This window comes from Camelus bactrianus, chromosome 9 (genome assembly GCF_048773025.1).
Source record: "Camelus bactrianus isolate YW-2024 breed Bactrian camel chromosome 9, ASM4877302v1, whole genome shotgun sequence".
Lineage (NCBI taxonomy): Eukaryota > Metazoa > Chordata > Mammalia > Artiodactyla > Camelidae > Camelus > Camelus bactrianus.
The window spans coordinates 48,825,248-48,850,282 of record NC_133547.1 but is presented as its reverse complement, the minus strand read 5'-3'; the positions used below and the strand labels follow the sequence as shown (position 1 = coordinate 48,850,282).

The following is a 25,035-nucleotide window of genomic DNA, read 5'->3' as shown; positions in this document are numbered from 1 at the left end:
CCCACAGCAGTATATGGGGCAGGCCCTTCCTAGTGCAGAGAAGAAGATCAGAGACTCTGGGCCAGGCTTCCTGGGCTCATAATCTGTGCTGCGTATCTTTCTGTGCCTCAGTTACCCTCTCTGTCCATCCAGTGTTGCTGCATGTGTGAGATGCAATCAATAGTAAATTCTTGTAAAACTCTTACAACACTGCAGGCACATCGTAAACACACTTCCTAGCATTGCAACTTGGACTAACACAGATTATCCTAGTATTTTGGCTCATGTCTTTCACGTCCTTATAGTTTTATGCAACATATTTCACACAAGTGTATCCAGAAGAATTTTTTTTACCCTTTGAGGTACTTCTTCATTACTGAAATCCCAGCACAAGGGAATCAGGAGTCCATTAGTCCTAGGGTCCATCCCAACCACACAGGAAACCACCACTTCATGCCCGTGCTCAGTGTTTCACCTCCGAGGTTGCAAGTCTTGGTAGAGTGGCCCATGATGCAGGGTCAGTCTCAGGAAATGTGAATTCTGAGCTTTCCTAATGCCACTTCGTCTTCTTTACTTCCTTTCCGTGCCTTGGAGTTTCTCTTCCCTCAGCTGTGAAATGGGGACTAATCGAATGCCATGCAGTCGGGAGGCTGAGGAATGAGACGAGGAAATCCCTGCCTAGAGCCTTGTAGCAGGGTTACCTCTGACCTTGGGCTGGACCCTGCCTCCTCCCTGGAAGGCAGTGAGCACAGCAGGGGGTGCAGCTTTCCCCTGAGGCAGCGTCTCTGTTTTCTCAGAGTGTGAAGAGTGCAAGGACATCATTGAATCCGTGCTGGGGGAGAAGCTGCAGTTCCGGGTGGTGACGTTGACAGAGCAGCTGGCAGAGAAGCTGGCTGAGAAGCCAGTGCTAGCTGATGAGAGGTTCAGGTAAGGAGGGCTCTGTGCAGGGAGGCTGGTGGGAAGTGTAGGCCTGTCTGAAGTGGGGCCACGAGTGACTTTGGGCCAGGGGAGTGCAGAAATGTTCATCACGTTACATGAAATTCACCAGATTGAAATCCAGTGAACAAGTCAGTGGCCTTTGGAAGCTTCACCATGTTGTGCAACCAGTACCTCGCTGACCTCTGAATCACAGTCCCCTCCTGAATCACTGCACCTTGTCATCCTTCCTTGACTCTCTCATTCTCCTGTTCTTCCCACTCGTCACCAGCTGGACCTGTCCACACCATGTATGACTTTGTGACATTCACTGCCCAATATACCCTACATGGATCTTTACATGGAAATGGGCATGGCTCAGTGAGACACTGAACAGACATCTTCATAACGCAGGCTTAGGAAGACATTAGGGTTTGTTTCCAGAAGAAGAAGAAGATGACTGGGATGTAACGGAATCTTAGAGGAGTATCTCTGATACAGAGGAAGCCTTTGTTATACCATTTGTCTCCTCTTTCCACAGGAAGTTCCCCCCATATGTGCCAGAATTCTGCTCTGATGGCTCCTTGGGGATGTTCTCACAGAATTGCCTTTGAAATCTCCACACATGTCTCATCCAACTGTGCATTTTAACACCGTCTCTTCTATCTCTCTTAGGGAATACGATAGCCTAATTCGCTCTCAGGCACGAGAGCTGACCGAGTTACGGAGGAAATTACGGGACAGGAGAGAAGACTCTGTCCTGCTCATTCAGCAACTGAAGGTCATCCTCACCCACGATGACCTGGACAACAACCAGGGACAGGGCTTCCAAGAGCAGCTGACCAAGGGACGCAGGCTGGCAGAGCGCCTTGCCCGCAAGCTCAGCCCAGGTAACGTGGCCACAGGCTGTGATAGCGCTGAGCCTCTCATGCAAAGCTTCCTGGCTCATAAGAGACTCCTCACCTCCACTAGGAGTGAGTTTACCAGCTGTGCTGTTTCCATGTTTCATTTTGGAGACCATGACAGGACCAGCACTGGCTGAGTGGGAGGACAGAGGAGAAATGCACAAGATAGAGGTCACAGTGTTTCAACGACCTGCTTCCCCCTGATGGACGGTGGCCTTTGGGGCAAGACAGCATCCCCCCAGGGTTAAAGCCCGGGAAGGAGGATGTGACAGGGGGTAGCTTGTGGGAGTGGAAAGTGCCCTGCGCTATGCATCAAAGTTCCCAGACTCCAGCCTGAGTGTTGTCTTTACTGACTGTGAGCGAGTGATTGATTTTCCCTATTTCATTGTCTATTTCCTCTTCTGTTCAATGGATCAAACAGGCTGTTGATGGTGCTGCAGTGATTAATGTGGGAATATTCATGAATCAGTTCAGAAAAAGAGAAGCCCTTCACTGTGTAGGGTTGGATCGGACACTGAATGTTGCTGAACTTGTGTTGGGAAATTTGTTTCAGTGCGCAATTTCCACAGAGAGAATTTCCACTGATAACACTCAGGGAGCATGTGAAGGTCCCATGATGCGTGCACATGGAGGCATGTGGGACAGGGTCGTCTTCCTCTTCTTTCACAAAGCAGAGTATCTATATGAGAGCCGTGAAGGGGTGTACAGCCTGTGTCTAGGGAGAACTTTTTGGCCAGATAGATGAACGTGTTGTAGAGGTTGAGATGGGAGGTGGACACTTGTACAGTGGTATAGGGAACAAAAGACTATTTAAATGTCGACCCCATGTCAGGCAGAGGGGACAGGATTGTCATCCAGCTGTTTGGTGTCACACTGAACGATGGATCAGACATCTGGACCAGGCCAATTATTTAAAGACATTGCATTGGACCTTGAGCACGGCAGTGACTCATACAAAAATATTTATGTTCCCATGGCCATATAGCCATTCTGATTGCAGTCTGTGAATTGGGGAAAAGCTGACTGGATATTTCTGAATTTGTTCACAGAAGTTGATGAAGATGAGGAATATAAACTGGATGAAGAAACACTCACCCCCAGGTAACCATGAAGTCTTCGGAACCGGTAATGGGTAGGTGAGCTACGGAGAGGGTAGAAGAAAGATGAACACGTGAGGGCAAGACAGTGTCAGGTAGCAGATGTGAGAAACGCAAACCTGCAGATTGCATTGATTGACTTCAATCAACCAACATGGAAGTGGCCCTTTCACTTGGTTGTCTGTTGTCTCTGTGGCACTTGTAGCTATGGCCCAAGAGAATGTACCACCTTTAGGGTTTCCTGCGCACACAGAGACTATGGATACTCTCCTAAATGAACACTAAGATGAGATAAATGACTATTTTTACACAGTTCTTCAGTACTTGTTAGTAAGGAAGGTAGCAATGGAATCAGTAAAGAAGGAACTCAAAAAATAAAGCACCAATAAAACTTCCTAGAAAAAATTTTAGTTGTCATGTGACACCAGTAAGAGAAAGGCTTTAGAGGCCTTTCTGTTCCTAAATAGAAGGGATATCTCTGAGGCTCTACAATACCTTAATAGTTAGAATCACTTGACTACCTTATCTTAAACTGAATATGATAGAGGCAGATGGCAATAGCACCTGGTGTGGAGGTTCACTTGTGCTTCGTGATCCTGATAGGACCACACTGGGATGTTTGAATCTCATTCCTCATGACATGTTGTGTGGCCAGTGCACCGAGCAACTACTGGTCTCTCCCTCTACCACCCCCTGACAGCCACACTCTGCTTGACATCAAGAAGGATAGTTAGTTCCCTCTTTCTGAGGACTGACAACTTTCCTTTTCATGACTACTTCCTATGCCCTCAATCAAAATCAGTTATGACAACATGGTGTCCGAGGTACATAGTTGAATTTTCTGTCATCACTTTCCCACCTGGAACAGCATTGAGCTGCAGGAGTTGGAGAAGGAGGAAGTGCTCCAGGACTGCCAGGATGAATGTGTTTTGAATCCTTCAGTTCTCCAAGAAGGATCTGTCTGCAACCAGCTAGACAGTGAAGGCAAAGTTGCACTTGGTGAAGAGAAAGTCGGCCGTGCTCCGGATGTTGCTGGTGATTGCTCCGATGTTCCAGAGGGTGAAATTCCAACTGACCTCCCAGGTAGCCTTTCTAGTTTTGTTCCCCCACACACTGTCTGCACTGAAGAAAGTTTTCTATGGAAGTAGACACTAGTGGCACATATTGGCTTAACCCAGAGAACAGGATGGATTATGAAAGACAGACATCATGTGAGCCAGGAAGCCTTGATCCTTTTCTAGGCCCAGTTCTTGCATCTGAAACCCTGGACCCAAAGTCAGGCCATGGGACCCAAGTCAGGGGTGACAAACATGCCCGCACTTTTGCGGAACATCCACACAAAGTGTCTGTCAGACATCGTTTGTGTGAAGTGTGTCTTCCAACCTACAGTGATCTAATTGTTCCTTTTGGACAGTGTCCCTGGCCTTTCTTTGCCCGAGCAAACAGAGTGGTAGCCTCGCCTATATATTAGGTCATGTGGTGTCTCTGGTCTCACTGATGTCAGTGCAAGTCTTCATCTTCCTGATGTTGGCTTCTCTTACTTAACTAGCTGCTTGAAAATCAGGAAAGAACCAAGTGTTCCTGTACCTTGCTTGGATGTTTCCATGAAGTAAGACTGGGCTCTGGCAGTCTCTCCAGCCTTGAATGCCCATGGTTTCTGTGTAGCACCAGATTTTCTCATGGATTTGAAGGTTTGCAGAATTCACCTGGTCTCAAGCACAAATTCCTCCATAGCATCAGCAACCGCATTGTGTGATGGGATGAAGCAATAGTGTAGAAAGTCTTCTAGAAAGCACCTGAGCTGATTTCTAGGAACTTGAAGGAAAATATTCTATGAAATCTACAGTCTCAGAAGATGGGATATTGGGAAAAAGCTCACCCAGGTCAGCCAGAGGATTTCCCCCACGCATTTGGCAGCAGTCCCGTGTAAATCTCCTAAGACTTAAGTGTCCTGAAATACCTTTCCTAAAATATTCTGTTGTTGCCCTGAGAATATTAATGTCCTTGTGCTACCTGCGTGCAGTGTGTTGGCATGTGTGAGGTGTGATTAGTTCATCGTGACCTGCTGTCTCTGAATTTCTTCCCAGACAATGAGAATGACCGTGACGAAGCAGCTGGACAAGAGCCAACGACCCCCAGGTAATTCTGAAGATTTCTGGGCTGTTAATGTTAATGTTGACACCAGAAGACCTCAGATGCAGGGAAAAGAGAATGTGCTGATAGTACGTTTATGACCCATTCACTCACCAGCCCCATATGCACTTAAAAAATGTTGTTTCTTTCCGTTGTGTTAGATGTGTGTGTTTGAGTTTGTGACTCTGTCTAATTTAGTCATGTACATGATTTGACCTAGATGAACTAGCCAAATTTGGGGGTCCCTGTACTCAGCTGCTGTCTTCTCTGTCGATAAAAGTAGGGTGAGATGCACATCTGTTTTCCACCTGTTTGGTGTCAGCTTCTGGATAAGTATTTTAGTGCAAGAGAAGAAAATAAATTCATATTCCATAAAAATGTAAGGAAGTTTTGCTTGAATGCTGATTTATATTCTGTATTTTCTCAAAAGATGTATTCACTTGAGCACTGCATATACAGTTCAACACAATATGTGCAAAGTGGATCCATTATTTTAGTCCTCCGTGTGTTCTGGGAGTCATGCCTTGTAGCACACACGGAGAGTCCACTTCCTCCTTCAACAGCTGGTTGTGTGGCCAGGGCTCGGGGTGCCTCTTGTTCTCTCCCTCTCCCACGCCATGGCGGCCACACTCTGCCTCACATATAGGAGAGTCATTTCCCTCTTTAAGGGGCCTTCCCTCTGGCTTTCTTTGACCACTACCTATGCTTTCCTTCAATAGCAGGTGATCTGATTAGGTGTCTAACCCTCTTAGTTAAGTATTCTGTCATTCCTTTCCCACCTGGCACAGCACGGACCTACAGGAGTTTGAAAAGGATGAAGTGCTCCACAAATCCCAGGATGAAGGTGTTTTGGTTCCTTCCCTTCATCAGGAAGGTTCTGACGTCTATGAGACTCACAGTGATGGAAAATTTGCGTTTCATGAAGAGAAACTGATGTCTGCTCTGGAGGGAGCCGGTGGTGTCTCCCATGTTAAAGAGGATGAAATTCCAAGTGACCTCCCAGGTAGTCTGCATTATCTTTACTCCACACGATTTGTCTAGTCTCTGAGAATTTGTTGACATGTATACACTATAAGCTTACATTTTGTGTTGAACCAGGCCCTACAATTGCCTTCATTTATTCATTTGTTTATTTGTAGGATATTCAGTTGACAACATGTCAATTTCTGGGTTACAGCATAATATTTCAGTCATACATGTACATACATATATTCATTTTTATATCCTTTTCCATTGTAGGTTACGATAAGATATTGAATAGAGTTCCCTGTGCTATACTGAGGAAATTTGTTTAATCTCTTTTATACATAATAGTTAATATTTGCACAACTTGAACTCCCAGTTTATCCCTTCTCACCCCCTGTCTCTGCAGTAACCATAAGTTTGTTTTGTATGTCTGTGAGTCTATTTCTGTTTGGTAGATAACTTCATTAGTGTCTTCTCATTTCTTGTTTATATTCCGCACATGAGTGATATCATGTGGTCCTTTTCTCTCTCCTCCTGGCTTACTTCACTTAGAATGACCATCTCCAAATTCATTCATGTTGCTGCAAATGGCCCTATTTTATTCTTTTGTATGGCTGAGTAGTATTCCATTGTATAACTGTGCCACAGATTCTCTATCCAGGAATCTGTGGGTGGTCGTTTAGGTTGTTTCCATGTCTTGGCGATTGTATACAGTGCTGCTATTAACATTGGGGTGCGTGTGTCTTTTCACATTAGACTTCGCTCTGGATGTATGCCCAGGAGTGGGATTGCCGAATCATATGGTAAGTGTGTTTTTAGTTTTTGAGGAATCTCCATACTGTTTTCTGTAATGGCTGCACCAAACTACATGCCCACCAATAGTGTAGGAGGGTTCCCTTTCCTGCACACCCTTTCCAGCATTTAAGGTTTGTGAACTTTTTAATAAAGGCCATTCTGACTGATATGAGGTGATACCTAACTGCATTTGTCTGATTATTAGCGGTATTCAGCATTTTTTCATGTACCTCTTGGCCATTTGTATGTCTTCCTTGAAGAATTCCTTTTTAGGTCCTCTGCCGATTTTTGCATATGATTTTTTGGGTTTTTGTTGTTGTTGTTTTTAAGCTGTATGTGCTGTTTGTATAGTCTGGCAAGTAAACCTTTGTCAGTTGCATCATTTGCAAATATTTTCTCCCATTTTTTAGGTTATTGTTTTGTTTAGCTTATGGTTCCCTTTGCTGTGCAAAAGCTTATAGGTTGAATTACATCCCATTTGTTAATTTTTGCTTTTATTTCTATTGCCTGTGTAGACTGCCCCAGGAAAACATCGCTCAGATTTATGTCAAAGAATATTTTGCCTATGTTTTCTTCTCAGAGGTTTATAGTGTCTTGTCTTATATTTAAGTGTTTAAGCCGTTTTGATTTTATTGCTTTTCTAGTGTGATGGAGTGTCCTCACCTCCTTTCTATATGTGTGCCTGTCCAGTTTTCGAATCCCCGCTTGCTGAAGACACTGTCTTTTCTCCATCACATCTTCTTGCCTCCTTTGTTGAAGATGAAGTGACTTGTAATTCTGTGGGTGTATTTCTGGGCTCTCGATTCTGTTCCATACAATTGCCTCGAAAATAACACATTCCCTGAGTTAGTGAACTTTGCTCAATTCCTAGTCATGTTTGTCTCAGTGGCCAATCACTAGACCCAAGGTGGTCGTACCAGACTCACATAGAGCTTTCCAGTTGTGTCATAGGAAGTGAGTTTCTGGTCTCCTAATTTTGAATGAATCTCTTATCTTGCATTTCATGCTCTAATTTTGGTTCCTAAGCAGTGTCCTTGAGTTTCTATACCTGTCCTAGGTTGTTGGCAGTCTAGTTTGTATCTTTAGAGTTGTCACTTCTTTGGTTGTTTCTGTCAACCCAAAAGTATCTCCTTCCATTTGTCTTATCTTATCCAGAGGCTTCTGAAACCAGAACATGAGCACCACTGTCATCTTTGGTATGTTTCTCTGAAGCAAGGCAGGGTCCTGGAACGGCCAACCTTCTGAATGGGCACTCTTTCTTGGTGGCACTGAAGACCGTGTTGACTTGTGTTTAGATTCTGCTCATCAGTGTAATGTCAATGGAGAATGCATCTACCCCAATAACAGACAGCATTTCAGATGGAAGAATTCTGAATATTACAGCAAGCTTCTGAGAAGTAGCTAGGCACTCCCTCAGGATGTGTGGGTAAAAGGATGCGGTTACTGTTTGCCTAGACTCAGGACATAGTGTGGGGACATCCTGCCATATTAAGGAGACGTGTCCAGGGGCTCAAGAAGCAAACCAAGTGCCTTCTTACGAGGTTCTATCTAGGGCCTCCTGGAATATTTCTCCCACACTACCCTGTTATCACATTGCATACATGCATGTTGCTGTGCTAATTTTTGCATGGTATTGCTCACAGGTAAATGAGTTTTGCCCAATGTAACTGTCCTGTTACTTCATTGACAGAAAACCAAAATAATCAAGATGATGTGAAAGGAGCACAGCCAATTGTCCACAGGTAATTTTGAATATTTGTACACTGTTGATGAAATGTGACCTCTGCAGTTCCCTAATCCAGGACACAGCAGGAAGTGCTGAATACAACTGTATGATCCACTTTGCCAACCAGGAATTACCTTTTTTGTAATCTTTTCTGCTTTCATTGTGCTACTTATATGGTTTCCTTTTCTAATTAACTTCTCAAGTTGGTTTTCGTTTTGATACTGTGATTTCGTGCACTCATTTTTTCTCTTCTGTGTCATTTACAGAGTGAGATGCAAATCTGCTTTCTGCGTGTTTTGTGTTCGCATGTTGGCATGTGTTTGATAGCAAGAGTGTAAATGGACAGTAATATAATTATATCATGCCACAGTAATCTTACAAAGAGGCCTTGGTAGCATGAGATTTCTGGGACACTAGGGTGCCCCCAAAGCTGTATACACTTTCTCTCTCCACATGGCACTCAGGGCAATTTAAATGAAAGGGTGAAAACCAATGTTACATGCCTGTATATTATAGCTCGTGATTTTACGGTATAGAGAGAATCAGTCTCTTTCTTCTTCAGCTTGTCATTTGGCCAGAGCGCTGAGCACCCACTCTCAATTCTGTCTCCTGCTCCTCTACAAAACCACACACTGTCCCACCAAAAAAGATATTTTATCCTGCTTCTTGGGTCACCCTTTGGCTTCCTTCACCACTCCTTTAAACATCCCATCGAAACTAGATAGGACTCTAGATTTCTGACTGCTACTATGTTAATCTTTGGTCTCCTACCCGCCAGGCTCAGCAAGGAACCGTCGCAGATGGTAGAGTGTGACATCCCACGGCACTCAGTGGAGGAATCCTATTTGACTTACTCTGCTCTTCCGGACCTGTCAGACTCCTTCTGGCCTTATAGGAGCGCCGCCATCTACTCATTTGAGGGATTGGAACTCTCTTATGCTCGGGATGTCACCAGTGAGTACTTTTATCAGTGTGATAAACCTCCAACTGGACTGCCAGGTGGACTTTGTGTCTTTTGTACTTCACACCTCTGGCGGTGCTGCGCTATGGCATCCCGGGGAGCAGAGCCTATAGAGACATATTGAGAAGGTTTAGGTCCCAGAATTGAGTTCTAAGCACAGACATCATGTGGGTCAGGGAGCTGTGCTCTCCTTCTCACCCCAGGGCAACCGTACGCTTTGGGCCCCAACGTAGATCACTGCACCCAAGACAAGTGTGTCAATGTCACTCACCTCTGTGCCTTTGTACAGAGGTGCCCTTTTTCCTGATTCCCATCAAATGTCTCTTCTTACTTATAATCTTCTCATGTTCATACCCTAAAATACCCTTGAATTTCTATGCCTTTCAAAAGATGTTGACAGCCTTAACTACATCTCTGGATTTGTTGTTTCCCTGGGGTCACTGCTGTCATCCCCAGTGTCTGTCTCCTCTAACTTGACTGTCTTAGTGGAGCAGCAACCTGAACAGCAGGACACAGACAGCTCTACCATCACCTTGCATGTATGTTTCCACGGAGTGCGGCTGAACCCAGCTTTTCCCCACTTCATGGATGGTTGATGTGTCTCTTTAGCGCAAAGTTCATTTTCATGCTAGGGTTTGTAGATTCCAACCAATAGTCTGTTTTCAGTGTATAAATTCTGGTAAACCACCCAGCATACAGTGAGGGAAGGCTGAATATTCCGGTATTCTTTTTAGAATGCAGATGGGCTATTCCTCAGAATCTGTGGGGAAAAGATACATTTCACTTTTGACTCAGACTTGGAAAACGTGACTGTGGTGAGGATCGACCTGACCGAGGAGAGACCGCCCAGTGATCAGGAAAGCAAACCCAGGCAGCTCCATGAGATGCCACCTGAGGCCTCCTGGGATATTCTTCTTCCATTATTCTCCTGTGCCTCTGGTGATAGTTGTTTCCCTGCAATAGTATTGGATACCTAAGTATTAACATGTATAGTGGGATCTGCTTAATGTTTCTTGCCCTGTCTCAATTGATCCATAGACAATCATACTGTTGTTGAGGAAGAGAAAGAACAAGACTGCATACGTTCCAGGTAATTCTGAAGAATCATGGGTCTTTTGTTTTCTTTATGCTAATTAATTATTGATTGATTGATTGATTGATAGATATCAGAGTCTAGTCAGTTGACAATGTTGTGTCCATTTCTGGTCTATAGCATAATAACGAATCATGGCTCTTAATTTAATGTTGACACGTGGTGAGGTCAGATCCAGAGAAATGAGAAACTGCTGCAGATACCTCATTCTTCCATTCAGACAACCACAGTGTGTCCCTGAAGAATGCTGTCTATTTTGACGGTGGTACTTTTATAAGCCCCTTTGATAATCTCCCTCAAAGAGAGTAACTGCTTGCAGTTGCTGCAGGGGTGCTTATTAGTTCCAGGATTTCTTGGACTCCCCTTATCTCTCTTTTCATTCAAAGCAGCATAAGATGCATATCAGCCTGTGCTTCTCTGTTCTTACCACACTGACAAGTATTTCATAACAAGAAATGTACCTAGAAAAAGGACACTCATGTCACATCTCAGTAGTGGACAAATGGCACTGGAGACACAGGATTATGCTGCCAGAGTCTTGTTCACTCAGCTGTTGTATGTAAATTTCAACCAACTTCATGCAAGACTTCAAGCCTCCTTTGCAGTTTCTGAGTGTGTGTGTCCTCACTGTTGTGGACTGGGGTAGTTCTGTCTCCTTCGTCCTGAGCTCATTTTCTGGTCAGTGCTGGGACCACCTCCTGCTGTCTCTCCTATTCCCACTGTAAGCACACTCTGGCCCCAGATGGAGGAGGATTGTTATATCTCCCTTTGTGGAGAATTTCCATTTGTTTTCTGCCACCAGTCCCTTAACCCTCCCATCAAACCCAGCTAGGACCCTGTGTTCATTCATCCGTTTTGTTTAATCATCAGTCCGCCTGACTCCACAAGGCTCCGTAGTGAGCAGCCGGTGGGAGAAGAGATTGAAGACCCACAGGACTCACTGGATGAATGTTATTTGACTAGTTCAGTTGGCCATGACCTGTCAGACTCCTGTAGGCCTTACAGAGGTGCCTCATTCCCATGGGACCAACAGGGAGTCTTCTCAGCGCTTGCTGTAGATGGTGAGTACTCCCCCGGACAGGCCAGACAGCTCCTAGTGGGTCCCCAGGTATCCTCTATAGTCTTTGTAGCCCATGACATATATAGACTACGAGAGTCAGTTCTGAAAACAGGCCCTGAGACTTGTGTTGATTTGAATCAGGCTGTTGGATTTAATTTGCAAAAGGCATCATGTGGGTAAGAGAACTTTCCTTTCTCCTCGTCCCAGGATGCCTTCTGTCACCTGAACCACCTGGACCATTGTAGGCTGTTGGTATCAAGTCACGCTGGAGAGGGGAAGTGAGATGTGTGGGATGTGGCCCAGCCCTGCCAGGCCATCATTCAGAATGGGCAGGAGAGGCCAAAATCCCACACACGGATGGGCTGAGGTGAATGAATGGGACACATCAATCATCCTCGGATCCGTCCTATTTGTGGGTTGTGATCATGGCCAGTGAACAGTGTGTACAGCTGTGATTCTGGCAGTGAGGCCACAGGAGATCTGCTCTTTCGCCCCATCCGCCCTGACCGGGGAGAAGTGCTGTGGGCACAGCGCAAGCACTTGATCTTTAAGGACAACTTCAGATTCTATTGGAGGCTTTTGTCTACTTTCCAAACGAATCCTGTTGGGAATTCCTTGTGATGTTTGATGAAATATTTTGCCTTTTCCCATGCAAATACAAAGAATTTTCAAAGCATAGTTCAATAAAACCCATTTGTTGGGAAAAGGGAGAGAAAACTAAATGAGGAAATGAAGCAGTGATATTTTAAAATAATGCTAGAATGTGATTCAAAATAGCATTTGAGTGTGGGTTTACTGGGTTTGAAATTGTTTCACATAATAAAGTTTTTAATTTCAGAGATGTTACCCTTCAGACCAATGTGAATTATCAATAAACCTTGTGAAGTATCCTGAAATCCAGTGATTAATGATGAATAAACTGCCTGGAGGAAGTGGGAAGGGCACACGAGGCTGAGAGTAGTGATTCTAGGAAAAGCCCAGGAAGCTCTACAGGGTCCTGGTGCAGGGCTGGGGTCAGGAGGGGCAGCCCGCATCCAGGGAGGAGTTGGACAAGGGGGCTGTGGGAAGTGATGTTCCAGAAGAAAGAGGGGCCGGAAGGTAGCAGGACAGTCAAGGCAAGGTGAGGATTTGAGTTCATGTAGGGAGAGTGGGGAGTACAAGTTTCCACAGGCTGAGTAAGACTGGTGAGACTGCTGATAGTGTGGAGAGACAGAATCAGATGAAGCAGTTAGAAGGTGGTTGGATCAATCACCCATGAGACTCAGACAGAGTACGCCCTCTGGAAGACGACGTGGTAACAGACACAGGAGAGGCACGTTTAAGAAACACTTAAACAAACCTTGTTGAGCAGGAGGGTCTTGAGGGCGGACCTGAGAGGGGAGCCCCACAGCAATGGGGAGCAGGCCCCGTGGGCCATGAGCCCACCTGAGCCTGACCTGGACTGGATGAGCTACTTGAGCTCTTTGGTTAGCCCACTTTCTGAGAATACGGATTCATTTCACAGTGAATGTAAACATGTTTGATCAGCAGCAGTGCCTGGTGCCCGTACAGGGGTGTGTAAAATAAGGAATGTGCACTGTATCATCTCCCAGAAGAACCACACATCCTGATTCTGTAGCACTTGTGGACACTAAGCTTCCAGTAAGGGACTCAGACCTCAGCTACCCTACCTACAGGTGCTAATATCCACCAGCCCACCCAGGACACACGTAGCCATAGGACGTATCCCTGTGTGGTGGCTGGAGGGGCCAGTCAAAACACACGGGGAAGGGAGTTGAAAAGGCTCCAGAAGTGGGAAGAGTTCTCATAACTTGGTCCATGTGCTATAGTCTCCCAAGTCCCTTTTCTAGTGGAATTTGAAGCCTTTAGGCCCTACTTCTCTTGTTACTTCTTTATTCTACTTAGACATCAACAATTCTTTGTCCTCCCTTCCCTGAGGCCTGTCCAGAACCTTGTCTCCAGGCTACAAGGAAAGGTTGCTAATAACAGAATCATAGTCATGACCTCATCTGCCTTCCAGTACCCTCTGGACCCAAGTGGGTGATTTTTGATCTCAGCGATGTTGCCGCCTGGCACCTGCCATCTCAGCGTCCCCAGGCACAGCCGTGAAAATGACATCTCCTTCATGTCCATGACGTGTGCCTCTGTTGTCTGGTTGATTGGGTCGTTTCCGTGATAGGCAGCGACGGCAGAAATGGGTGTCGTGGGAGGGGCTGACAAAGGGAAAGTTGCATTGGTCCTACTGAACTGTTCTCTCCTTTCAGGTGACTCCTGGGAGGACCGTCCCCAAGGGCCTTTGAATTTCCAAGGGTCAGAGATGCAAGCTTCACAAGCACAACTGCAGACAAGCTCCCAGGTGATCCATCACCTGCAGCTGCAGCGGGACCAGCGGTTTAACTGTGGTGACGGCAACGCCAGGCGCGGCCTTTCCTCCACCGTGTGGGGCTTCACAGCCAACACTGAGTTTGGAGACCAATGGCTGCCCCTGCAAGGTAAGAAAGAAAAGGAAGCTGTAGTCCAAGAGCTGGTCGTTCCAGGGCTGGGGGTGGAGGAGACAGTGGGGCCTCTGCCATGCTCCTTTCAGGCCCACTCGAAATCCCCAACGTTCTAACACAGGGAAGCGAGCAGGAGCCTCAGATTTAGGGCCAGCTCTGCCCCAGGTCCTGGGTTTGCAAACGCCTGGTTCTTTAACTGAAGCAACTTATTTATCTTCTGAGGTATTCACTTCTCATTTCCCTTATCTGACCGCCCGAAAGTTAAATCTCCCTTCCAGGTTTGTTGGGAGTGTTCAGAAACCTAGTTCCCAGAGTCCCTGGTTCGATAAAACCTGCGTCAGCCCACCTGTGACTGTGTGATGTCTACCCGTGTATCTTGCTGGAGATTCAACACTTACACGACGCGTGCACATGCAGTGTCTCAGCTGAAATGCAGGACTTTGGATGGTCAACACTTTCTCTAGACCCCGTCTTCCCTCACTTTCTCAGAAAGGCACGTTTGCCAGTGTTCTCTTCTCATCATGCATCCTCAAGCCAGTTTTCCCCTGTCAGGTGCTCTCAGTAACAGTGCGTTACTAACGTCAAGTAGCAATGTAAAAACTCACCGCACACTTCAGTCTCCTGTTGACTGTTTCACATGGCGGTTGTTTTTCTGTTTTTAGCCCTTTATTTGAAAGAAAGAACCACCTTCACAGATAAGGTGAGCCACTCAGTTTCTTTTCTGATACTCCTTTAATTTGTCGTCTTCACTCATCTCCACGGCCATGTCCTCAGTTTTCTTACCATGATCCCACTCTTCTCTGATGTTCGTAAATGAGCTTTCAAACCTCACGTACACGTCATCTCAGACGTATTCATCTTTCCCCTCTACTGCTCTCAGTATCTCCACTGGAGACTGGGCCCGCCTGGTGCTCATCTGTCAGGCGATTGCCTCATCTGAGAAATGAGGAGAGGGGAGGTGAGAGAAGAAGGAGCACCACTGACCACCTTACAGAGATCTCATGGGAAGGGCTCAGGGCGTGTTAGGGATGTGTGGCCATGACACGTGCCATTAGCCCTTGTGGTATTTCATTGTGTCCCCTTCCCTCTAGTCTCTCTTTTTCTTGACCTTGGCTTCCCACATTCCTGGCCGGGACTCAGCCCCACTGGCTCAGTCACTCTCTCTCCTGCTCACTTTCTCCAGAGGCCCGAGTATGAATCCAGGCATCACAACAGATTTTGCTGCAATGCCTAGTCTTAATGCCCTTTATTCTCATAATGCCCCAGATCTAATAGTTCATGTTCCCACCTTACCTCTCTTATTCCTCTTATATGTTCCTTTTTCCTTTCTCAAATTCAACTCATCAGAGGCTGTTACAATGATCCATTCAACATCTCAGCGCCATTATCCGTTTCTTCCATTATACACACACACAATTGTGAGAGTTGTTGTATTTTTTTTTTATCACATCTTCCATGCCTCATTTAGCTTGAGTATGTCTAAACATTATATATAGTGTATGAAGATATATATGGGAAACATACACTGATACACATATGAAAAAATTTCCAGTTTGGGACTTCCCCAGTTCTTTGTATCTTGAGGTTTTCTTTCAACATTGAATTTGTTCACTTTCTACAATCCCTTCCCTTCCAGTAGTACAACCTTTGAGTGCCCTGATTTCCTTGCCTTTGTCTTTCTACCTGGGAAATTTTTGTTTCCATGAATTCTATTTTTCTTTAACAAATATTCTTTTGGCAATGTGAAGATGTTTGCCTCTTGGCAATCTTACCAGAAATACATAGTTTGGGGACGATCAACAAAAGTGAAAAATACCAAGGTGTCTCCACTGGCTTCACCTGGCAGGGACGTTGAGATGGCCTCTCTTGTTCCTGGACACTTTGCTTACTTGATGTTCCTCTTGGCTAGAGGAGTAAGTCATTATAAGATCATGAATAACAGTGGATCCTGTTTTCTGTGGTTTTATCTTCAGAGCTGGGTTTGGATGCTTCCATTGGAATGAAGAACCCCCCCAAGGTGGAGGGTGAGGGCTCAACTGCCAGCCAACATGAGTGTCAAGTCTCTAGCAACAGCAATGCCTCCAGTGTCCTGAAACAGAAGATTCTGCGAAGAAAACTGCTGCGCAGCAAGTGGAGAATTGCATGCAGATTCCCTGGCCTTCAAGCTTAGGGGACAGAGGTAATCACATCTAGGCCCTTCCATGCATGTCTTCCCTGTTGCTCCTCATCTAAGATTACAGCTCAGACTCCACTCTCTGTCCTCTTCCTTGTTCATTCACTGAAGAGTTGATCCTACCTGCGTCTGGTCTTTCCTCGGTTTTCCCTGGGAGCTGCCACCCTGCCAGGCCCTTCCATCCCCACTTTCTGATTGTACTGTGAACTCTGCTGTGTTCCTGCTGCTGCTGCCCTGGTATTTCTTCTCACCTCTACTCGTAGCTGCTGGGAAGCCTGGCCCCGAGGTCCTCCTCATCGGAAGAGCATCATTTAGGGCCCTGAACACGGGGTTCTTTGCCTGAAATCACACACTCTCTTGGTTTCATTGCCTTCCTTTCCCTGCCCTTCCTCCCTCAACTTCACTGCCTCTTCCAGAATCACTGTCGTCATGAATCACATGCACACGGGTTGGGTTTTGCAGAACACAGCTAGGACAACCTTTACTCCTCGACGTCTCCACGTGAATAAAATTGGTACAATTGAGGAATGAGAACCCTGGTTACAAAAACCAAATATAAATCTCTGTCATAGGTGGGAGTGCTGGACTGGCCTGGAGTCAGGTTTCTCGTCAGCCACTGGTGGTCAGCTCTGTGCTAATGTCCATGGGGCTTCCAGTGCCTCATTGGAGCTGGCATTAGGTGGAGGACAGTAGGTGGCACCCTAAAGGGACATTGGCCAAAAGCAGAGGCACAGGCCATGTGTTTCCAGAACACAAAGAGCATGACATGCCTAGGGTTTCAGACCTCTCTTCCTTTTACTCACATGATTCTTACTACATGTTCAGTAAAAGTCCAGATAAAAACATGGACTGAGTTGGCATCTGATGCCAAGGAATCTAGGAGAGCATCATAGTGAATTAACCTGGGGCGGATTTATGAAGACTCAGGTATACGGGATACAAGAAGTTCATTGCCTCAGGCAAGGCCGTTGAGAAGGCAAGTGATTTCCTCTAGACTGTGAGAAGGAAGGTGAAAAAATCTTCATGGCCAGTGGGACAGGAGTTCATGGTGGAAGTAATGAAGCGACGGAAAAAGAAAGGTGTGAAGCACTGTAGGTCTGGTGGGTGGCTCTAAATCTTGCTATCGTGAATAAACACTGGGTGAGCTTGGATCTCTCCAACATGAATGACTTGACCCAAACCCTTGATATTGTGATTCTAACGTTCTGAGGTGAGGTTTGGGCATTAGTATTTTTAAAAGCTCTGCTGAGAAGCATCTAGGGATTGGAAGGACTATGGATTTGGTGGAATACCAGAAAGCAGTATAGGAGTGTCCCAAGGATCCTTGCTCCAGACAGCAGTCTGTTTCTGAATGTATATGAGGGATGCTCAGCCCATCCCTCCCTGGGACATGTGAGAAAGGCAGCACTTCGGTCCAGGTCAAGGGCAATCGAAAGTCAGTTGGTTGCTGAGGAGCCAGCGGTGGCGATCTGGCTGAGACTCTGCAGCAGCTGTGAGCTGGCGTATCCCCTAATACTGGTGGGGCGAGGACAGGGGACCCTAGATTCTGCACCACAGTCTGCACGTTTGTTTCAGGAGGTATTTCTTCTAACTTGTGGATCTCACTTTTCCCTTCAGCCAGCCTCGGGCTCGACCTTCAGCTCCTCCTATCGAGACGATCCTGGGCTGCTCCTGACTCTTCTAACCATGTGGTCATCCCTCCAGGCTGAGCCATCAGCAGAACCCAACAGAGACCTGCACTTGATCCTTCTGTGTCTCTCTCTGTCCCTCTGTGTATCTCTCATGTGTCTCTCTATCTCTCCTCTGTCTCTCTTTCACAGCTACCCAGTATTTTAGGTACTCTGAAAAGATATTCCAATTTGGAAGAAACCGCATCATCAAATTTAGTTTTCCCACTGGATGTAAAAACTCCACAGCATGAAATCCAATTAATGTCCACACAGAACACTGCAGGGATCCTTTCCTGAAAATCAATATCGCAGCCACCAGCCACATCCCATGATTTTATTGCAAAACACTGATTTGATGGGAGAACTCCCAGGTATCAGTCTCCAAACGTGACCCATTGAAAAGGAGACCAGCGCTTAGATGGATACACAGCTTTGAGACACGTTAATGCTCACTCCTCTGAACTGCCATCCTGTTCACACTGGCATCTGGAGCAGGTGGAAGAAGGCAACATGTCAGCCTGGACATTCTCTGCCACCAGATGGGCTGTGCTCGGTGCAGGAGGCTTTGAACATGCAGTGTCCGTGCTGAAAAGGTTTCGCTCAAGTTTCATCACGAGGAAGTCATTAGAGAACTGTAGAATCTAGACCACTGAACAGGACAACTGGCCTGTGGTTTTCAAACTGCCAATGCCTCCACAAATGGGATGACAGAAAGGAGAAGAGCTATTTTGGGTTCCAAAGAACTAAAGAGATTGTGCTACTATATTTCTTCAGTCCTTTTGAGCCCAAAACCTCTCCTCACCTTACTGTGTTTGTCTTTAATGGTGGTGACAGTGACTTGTTTGCAGACGACAGGTCAGTTGTCTGGCTCAGAAGTCTACACTCTGCAGTCGTCTGACCCCTTCCTCATGATTAAACTCAGGCCAATGCTTCTGCCAAGGACACCACATAGTGCATGCTGTGTGCTTCGAGCACAGCCCCTCTGGAGATGAAGAATGTCCACTTTGCCTGTCACCACTCTTGTCATCTTAGCATTGAAAATTTGGCTATAGAGGGAGGAGCCAGTGAGATCTGTTCATTGGAACACACTTTTTTTGTCTAGAATCAGTCATTTGACGAGTAGCTCTTCGAGAGTGTATAAATATCTTATTCTGTGATTCTCATTCTCTAAGAAACAACAAAAAAAACCATTCTTTTACCATCCCTGTTTGATCCCTGATGTGTGTTAATTACCATATTTGTGTTTGTACAGTGGAACTTTTCCAAATCCGTCAGTTTATTTGTGTTGCTGACATTGTGCTGTGGAAAAGACAATCCCTATCCTTTTCCATTTCATTAAAAGCTTTTTGGAGTTTTACTGTGAAGTTGTGTATTTTTTAATTCAGTGTTATAATCTATGATTCTCCTGACTGATTTAGTAGGTATGGATATAAATTAATAGAAACATTCCTGTTTCTCCTCTTTATTTTCATATCTTAAACTCTCCCACGTCTTTTAAGCTATATGTACCATTTGTAGCAGATTGCATTCAATGTTTGTTTTCTCTCTTATTTTGTGTGTGCATGTATGTGTGTGTGTTTTTTGTCTAGTATGTAGGAAAGACTACATAGCTAGTGTTTAGCACTGCTGTAAAATATTTGTCATCTTAGTCCGTTAGTATGTTGGCACCCATTTTTCACTTGAAGTAGAAATTTTGAATGATATCTCTCAACTTCAACTTTTTACCAGTGTGACCATCAAGGACATTATTCTAGTTTTCTCTTCCCTTCTGTGTTTACCTGCCACTTCTTATAATATTCTAGGATTATTTCAACCAAGTCCAATGTATACCCTTTACATACTATTTTTTCCTACCTTGTCCCCGCCCCCTCCCAATTTTGTGTTAACTTCAGAAAAAAGTAGTGTAGGGACAAGAGCTGGAGGAGGAGCCCATGGGGGACTTTAGGGACCCCTACTGCACAGGAGGACTGCCCCACCCCAGGAGTGTCAGTGGCCTCTTCGCAAGGTCCCAGGCCCCAACCAGGCTGCCCCGAAAGCAGGGCCCATGACACACCAGCTTAAATCTATAATTATATCTATTCAGTGGTGACCAGGTCTTCAAAAGTCAGACTTTCCTCGGTGACTTCTTGACATGTAGAGTTCATCCTTCAGGATTTCTAATGGTGGAAATGAGGGCTCCTTAACTTTCGTGTGTTATGTACTCATTTTCTCTTGCTTTGATACATGGACAGCTTGGCTGAATATGAAGGACGTGCCCACAATGACTTGCGTTGAGTTTTTAGAAAACATTGTTCTCCTCAGTATGTTGTGTTGGGACGTGGAATGTAAATTGATTTTTTCTTCCACTTGGAGCAAAAGGAGGTCTGGAGATTCACAGGAAATTTTTTCTTAAAAAAAAAAATCTTTTAGCCCTAATAGGATGGGTGTTAAAGTCGAACATGCCAGTCCTATTTCTCCCAGATATCTATGACTTTCTCTCTGACCCTTTCTCATTATCTTTGATCCATTTCCTTTCTGTTCAATGTGTTCATTTTTGAATTCAATGTGCCCTATGGTTGTAGACAAATAAGATGCTTTATACATTTTCATTGAGCCTATTTTTCAGAGAATTTTCTTTTTCTTCAGTTTTTCCCTAATTACTGCCAATTCTCGTTTCCTCTATCGTGTCTACTTTTGTGTTCTGGGTTCCCTTTCATGTCTGTGTGAATCTGAGCGTCTGAGTGTGTGTTGTGTGTGTGTGTGTGTGCGCGCGCACGTGTGTATCTGGATCTAAAATAGGTTCAGTTTAGAATATTTATTTCAGAAATAGATCCTGTTTTATATTTTTCCTATGTTTTTGATTGATTTTGAGGGAAGTCTTTTCATGAGCTGAAGTCTCTGACTCTATTTTTGTTTTTCTCTAATGTCACCTTAGAATAAATGTCTGCTGTATGATTTTCATTTCCACCAGAGTAGGATTGACCTGTGTGAGAAATAGCAGTTCTAGGTGGGAACTGATGAATCTTTAAGCAGCTTAGTCAATTTGTTTTGTCTAGATCTCTTTGTCTTGTGCAATTACTGTAGCAGATGTAAGCTTCTGAGGAAAAGCATGGTGTGTCTCCTGGTTCTGAGATTCTATTTTCTTCCAGTAGGACCTTTAATTTCTACTGGTTGCTTCATTCTTTCTCTTCACTACAAGCATCAAAGGACATAATTTTCATCTTGGTCTCACCGTGGCCCCCACATATGTGCTTCCTGCAGATTGTCACCCTCTGGTCCTCTGCACTGCCCAACCCTTTCCTGGCAACTCCCCTGTCATCAGAGCTGTAGTCCACCAGGTCTCAGGCATGCTGTGAGTTTGTCCACATGCTCATTTGTAGGTAATTTTTCCTGCGTTCCCTCCTTAGGATTCCCTCCCTGCTGTCCTCTCCTCTGTGTGTATTGTCTTGGCTGCTCCCTATACTGCTGTGTAGCCCCAAGCCCTGGCTAAATACAAACCACCAGGAGTCCAGTGTTCTGTGGCCCCTGGTTCTTCAGGGGAAGTGTTCTGCATGGTGTCATTGATTCTAGCTTAATCCCTAGCCCTCTGAAATCGGTGTTGAGAGATTCAGCTGCCATCATCCTGGTGGACTTGTTATCTCTCATCATTCAATTTCAAATGCAGAATTTCAATAGGACACAAAAATTGACCGGACATCAGAGAACAACAACAAAAATAACAGAAAAATAAAACTAAAAAGAATTAAAAATAACCAAACATCCCCATCCTTGTAAGCCATCTTCCACAATTATCAACTACTGGTGGAACTTGTTTCACTACAATCCCACCCACTTACCTTTCCCTGTATTATTTAAGTAAATGTCAGACCTCACACTTCATCTGGAATTACACCACTGTGTTCCCCTCAGCGCGGACTCTTTCTGAAATTTGTATCATAGTATTACTGCTGTTGGTAAATGGACTCAAAACTTCTGAATAGCATAAAATAGTGTTCAAACCTCCCATGGTTGTTTTTAAGTTAGTTTCTTTTTTGGGGTTCCAAAAACAAATCCACAATGTGTAATCAGAAAGATCTGTGTTAAGTCCCTGCATATATGTTTCTCCTCAGGTCCTCCCTCCCTCCCTCCTTCTTTCCTTCTCTCTCTCTTGCTGCTCCTGCTCCCACTGTGTTCCTTGATGTCTTGCTCTCCTATGTTTGCAATTTATTTACTGAAATTACAGCCGTGTTTTTCTCTAGTAGCCCACAGCATGAGTTTAGTCCCTGGATATATATCCAGAGCAGCGTTGTCCTAATAGAAAGAAGGTACACGCCACATATATAATTAAACTTTCTCTTGTAGCTACACTGAAAATCAAGAAGTACACCATAATTCGGAAACAATCTTATACATAAGACACTTGAATATCTATTGGTACATATTAAAGAATTTGTAATTCTAAAGTATTAAAATTGTATTCAATAGGAAAATTTTTACATATTCTGTTTTAAAATTTACATTTAAATGAATTCCAATTAAGTAGAATGAAAATCCAGTTCCTCACTGCTGCCAGCCACATTCTAAATATCCAGTAGCCACATGGGTCTAGTGGCCACTGTTTTGGACCTGGCAGATATAGAGACTTATCAGGTTCATGTTTCACCTGTTGGCAAGACCACCTCAAAAGTGGTGTGTGCTCTCTGATCAGGAGGCACATCATGTCCTTTGTGATTCTTCTAAGAATATTAGCAGCCCTTTGATCCATTAACTGATTGTGTGGAGCAAAATGGTGCTATTTCATCATCACGAGTTACTTACCTGGACACTTGTATAGCGAGAAACTTCCCCTAAATCGTAAAGACTGTACACTTAGTGATACAGCCTGCAGCTTAATGAGCTAATTCGTCAACATTGTGTGTGGTCATCAATTAGTTTCTTTGCTTTTTCTTTCTTTTTTTCCTGTGCTAATATGAAATCTAGCTTTCAATCACACTGAAGTGTTTCAATGCATTGCTATAGAGTCCTTCCTGATACTCCAACTGTCCTCTCTTTCAGCAGTGAAGGTGAACTTACCCTGACCCGTTCGTCCCTTTGCTAAGATTCTAATAGTCTTTGAGACCTTTCATGATGTCACTGGGTCAAGCTGTTTCTTTTTCATCTTGAATATTTACTGCCCCTGACCTGGACTCAGTCCTTTCTATAAGACTCTGATGTCTTTATGTCAAATAGAGCATTCACAGAGCAAACTGAATATCCTAGAAATACTCATTGGAATTGGTTTATTTAGGCCTTTCCAGTGGATAGAGCTAGGAAATATGTATTCATAGTGTGTGTGTTCATGTATTCACCTACAGTCACCAACATTACAATTCAAATTCAGAACTACAGGCTTAATATTGAGACTTCTTTGTCTGAAAGCAATCATTTTTTGTTTTAAGGACTCTTTGAGTAGTAGAAATAGAATATCCTAGAAAGCCTCATTGCATTTCCCCATAGTATATGGACAAAAGATTAAAGATATAGCAAAGATTTTGCTAACGCCACAATGGAGGAAAGTAGTTTCTGGTTTGGTTACTGTCACCGGGTGCACATAAATTATTGTGTTTTAGTGTTAGTCTCTTGGTATAGTTCTTATCCACATTGCAGTTCCACAAAAGATGTGCACTGGCTCATTTTCAATGGCTAGGGGTGATATTTCCAAATTTTATTCAGTGGGGGTTGGAAGGAATAAATTGGGAGTTTGAAATTGCAAATATTAACTACTATATATAAAATAAGCAAATAAGTTATAGGGAACTATATTCCATATCTTATATTAAGCTATAATGAAAAAGAATATGAAAACGAATATACCTGTTTATATGTATGACTGAAACTTTAGGCTATAGACCAGAAATCAACACAACATTGTAAACTGACTATATGTGAATTATAAAAACAGAACAAAATTTAACTTACTTTTGGAATCATAAAAAAGAAAAAAAGAAATGTGGTTTCCAACTCAAATCTAAGCAAGTAAGTTGTAATCAAGTATGGTCTACCCTTGTGTATAAGATCTGCAAGTGTCTCAAATCCTCGGGGAGAGATGGATCAGAGAACCCTGATCTCCACAGACTCTAAAACCCATGGTCTGTTCTCTTTCTGGCTGGGCTTGGGATGAAAGGACAAGATTTCAGGAGTGAAGTTTTAAATTTTAGCCTAACTGCAGCTTTTCATATCCAATGAGGACGTAGGACTAAGAAATTCTGAATAAAATCGGAATAACTCAGAATAAATCAATTAAAATTTGTAATGAAATAGGGCATCTGAATGAAACCCAGAACTTCCAATTCAGGTCTGCAACCGTGAAGACGAAAACTGAGACAAAGGCCGCCTCCTGGCGGATCAGCGACATCACAGCCCTCACACCGACCATTTATTCACAGGGACGGACGATGGCGCTGTTACAGGACGTGTGGTGTGTAGCAGCTCACTATGCAGTGTTCAGTGGGCGCAGCCTCTGCCCTTTACCCCTGAAACCCAGGGTGACCCGACGAGGGGGTGGCACTGGCTGTGTCTCTGCGCCCTTAGTGGCCGGGCCGGGGCCTCCTATGTCCGGCGACGGGCACAGTCTCGCGGGTCCAGCGGGGACACCCCGGGCTGGGTTCCCCCACCTGCCCGCTGCCAGGATGCAGCCACCCTGAAAAGCCCGTTTCCGGGACCCCGACTTCTGAGGAGGAGGCGGCAAAACGCGGGGGACGCGGCTTTCAGGCGGCGGTGGGAGGCAGTGGGACGCTGGCTAGGGGAGCTCGTATACCGAGAGCGGCACAAAGAGGGAGGCGGGAGCGGGAGAGCACGTCCACTCAGCGCTTACCTGAGGTGCCAGTTCGCTTTCCGGCAGCAATGGAGTTGGGGATGCGAGATAAAAGACTGTTGGGCCGGGCCTAAAAGTAAGGTTCCACCGAGACTCGAACTCGGATCGCTGGATTCAGAGTCCAGAGTGCTCACCATTACACCATGGAACCGCAAGCCGGTCCGCTGCTCCCCCCGCGGAGCCAGGCAGCACGCAGCCCCGCGGGCCCAGGACCCGCCTCCTGTCGGGCGCTCGCTCGCCCCGCCCGGAGCCCGCT

General features: G+C 45.0%; 1 protein-coding gene, 1 long non-coding RNA gene and 1 other non-coding gene across 9 annotated transcripts in view; 1 reads left to right on the top strand and 2 right to left on the bottom strand.

Moving 5' to 3' along the window:
* LOC105079887 (NBPF family member NBPF4) overlaps positions 1 to 19,325 on the top strand; it is a 30,259-nt gene extending 10,934 nt beyond the window's left edge. For 6 of the 7 annotated variants that reach the window (XM_045505679.2, XM_045505674.2, XM_045505682.2 and 3 more), the window contains 13 exons: positions 777 to 906; positions 1,570 to 1,784; positions 2,849 to 2,900; positions 3,765 to 3,979; positions 4,984 to 5,035; positions 5,818 to 6,032; positions 8,481 to 8,532; positions 9,295 to 9,470; positions 10,516 to 10,567; positions 11,441 to 11,631; positions 13,895 to 14,122; positions 16,099 to 16,304; positions 17,916 to 19,325. In XM_045505679.2, coding sequence (XP_045361635.2) covers positions 777 to 906; positions 1,570 to 1,784; positions 2,849 to 2,900; positions 3,765 to 3,979; positions 4,984 to 5,035; positions 5,818 to 6,032; positions 8,481 to 8,532; positions 9,295 to 9,470; positions 10,516 to 10,567; positions 11,441 to 11,631; positions 13,895 to 14,122; positions 16,099 to 16,295 — 1,775 coding nt within the window. In that variant the 3' untranslated portion in view covers positions 16,296 to 16,304; positions 17,916 to 19,325. Of the gene's footprint in view, positions 1 to 776; positions 907 to 1,569; positions 1,785 to 2,848; positions 2,901 to 3,764; positions 3,980 to 4,983; positions 5,036 to 5,817; positions 6,033 to 8,480; positions 8,533 to 9,294; positions 9,471 to 10,515; positions 10,568 to 11,440; positions 11,632 to 11,837; positions 12,681 to 13,894; positions 14,123 to 16,098; positions 16,305 to 17,915 lie in introns of those variants that run through there. The other variant, XM_045505694.2, reaches the window with a different exon arrangement.
* LOC141578642 (uncharacterized) lies at positions 13,978 to 25,002 on the bottom strand. The gene is made up of 3 exons (XR_012509208.1): positions 24,780 to 25,002; positions 14,731 to 15,061; positions 13,978 to 14,115 (listed from the first exon to the last, which is right to left on the bottom strand). It is a non-coding gene; the product is annotated as an uncharacterized LOC141578642 (long non-coding RNA).
* Positions 24,859 to 24,930, bottom strand: TRNAQ-CUG (transfer RNA glutamine (anticodon CUG)). Its single transcript has one exon. It is a non-coding gene; the product is annotated as a tRNA-Gln (tRNA).
* Positions 25,003 to 25,035: the final 33 nt, after the last annotated feature.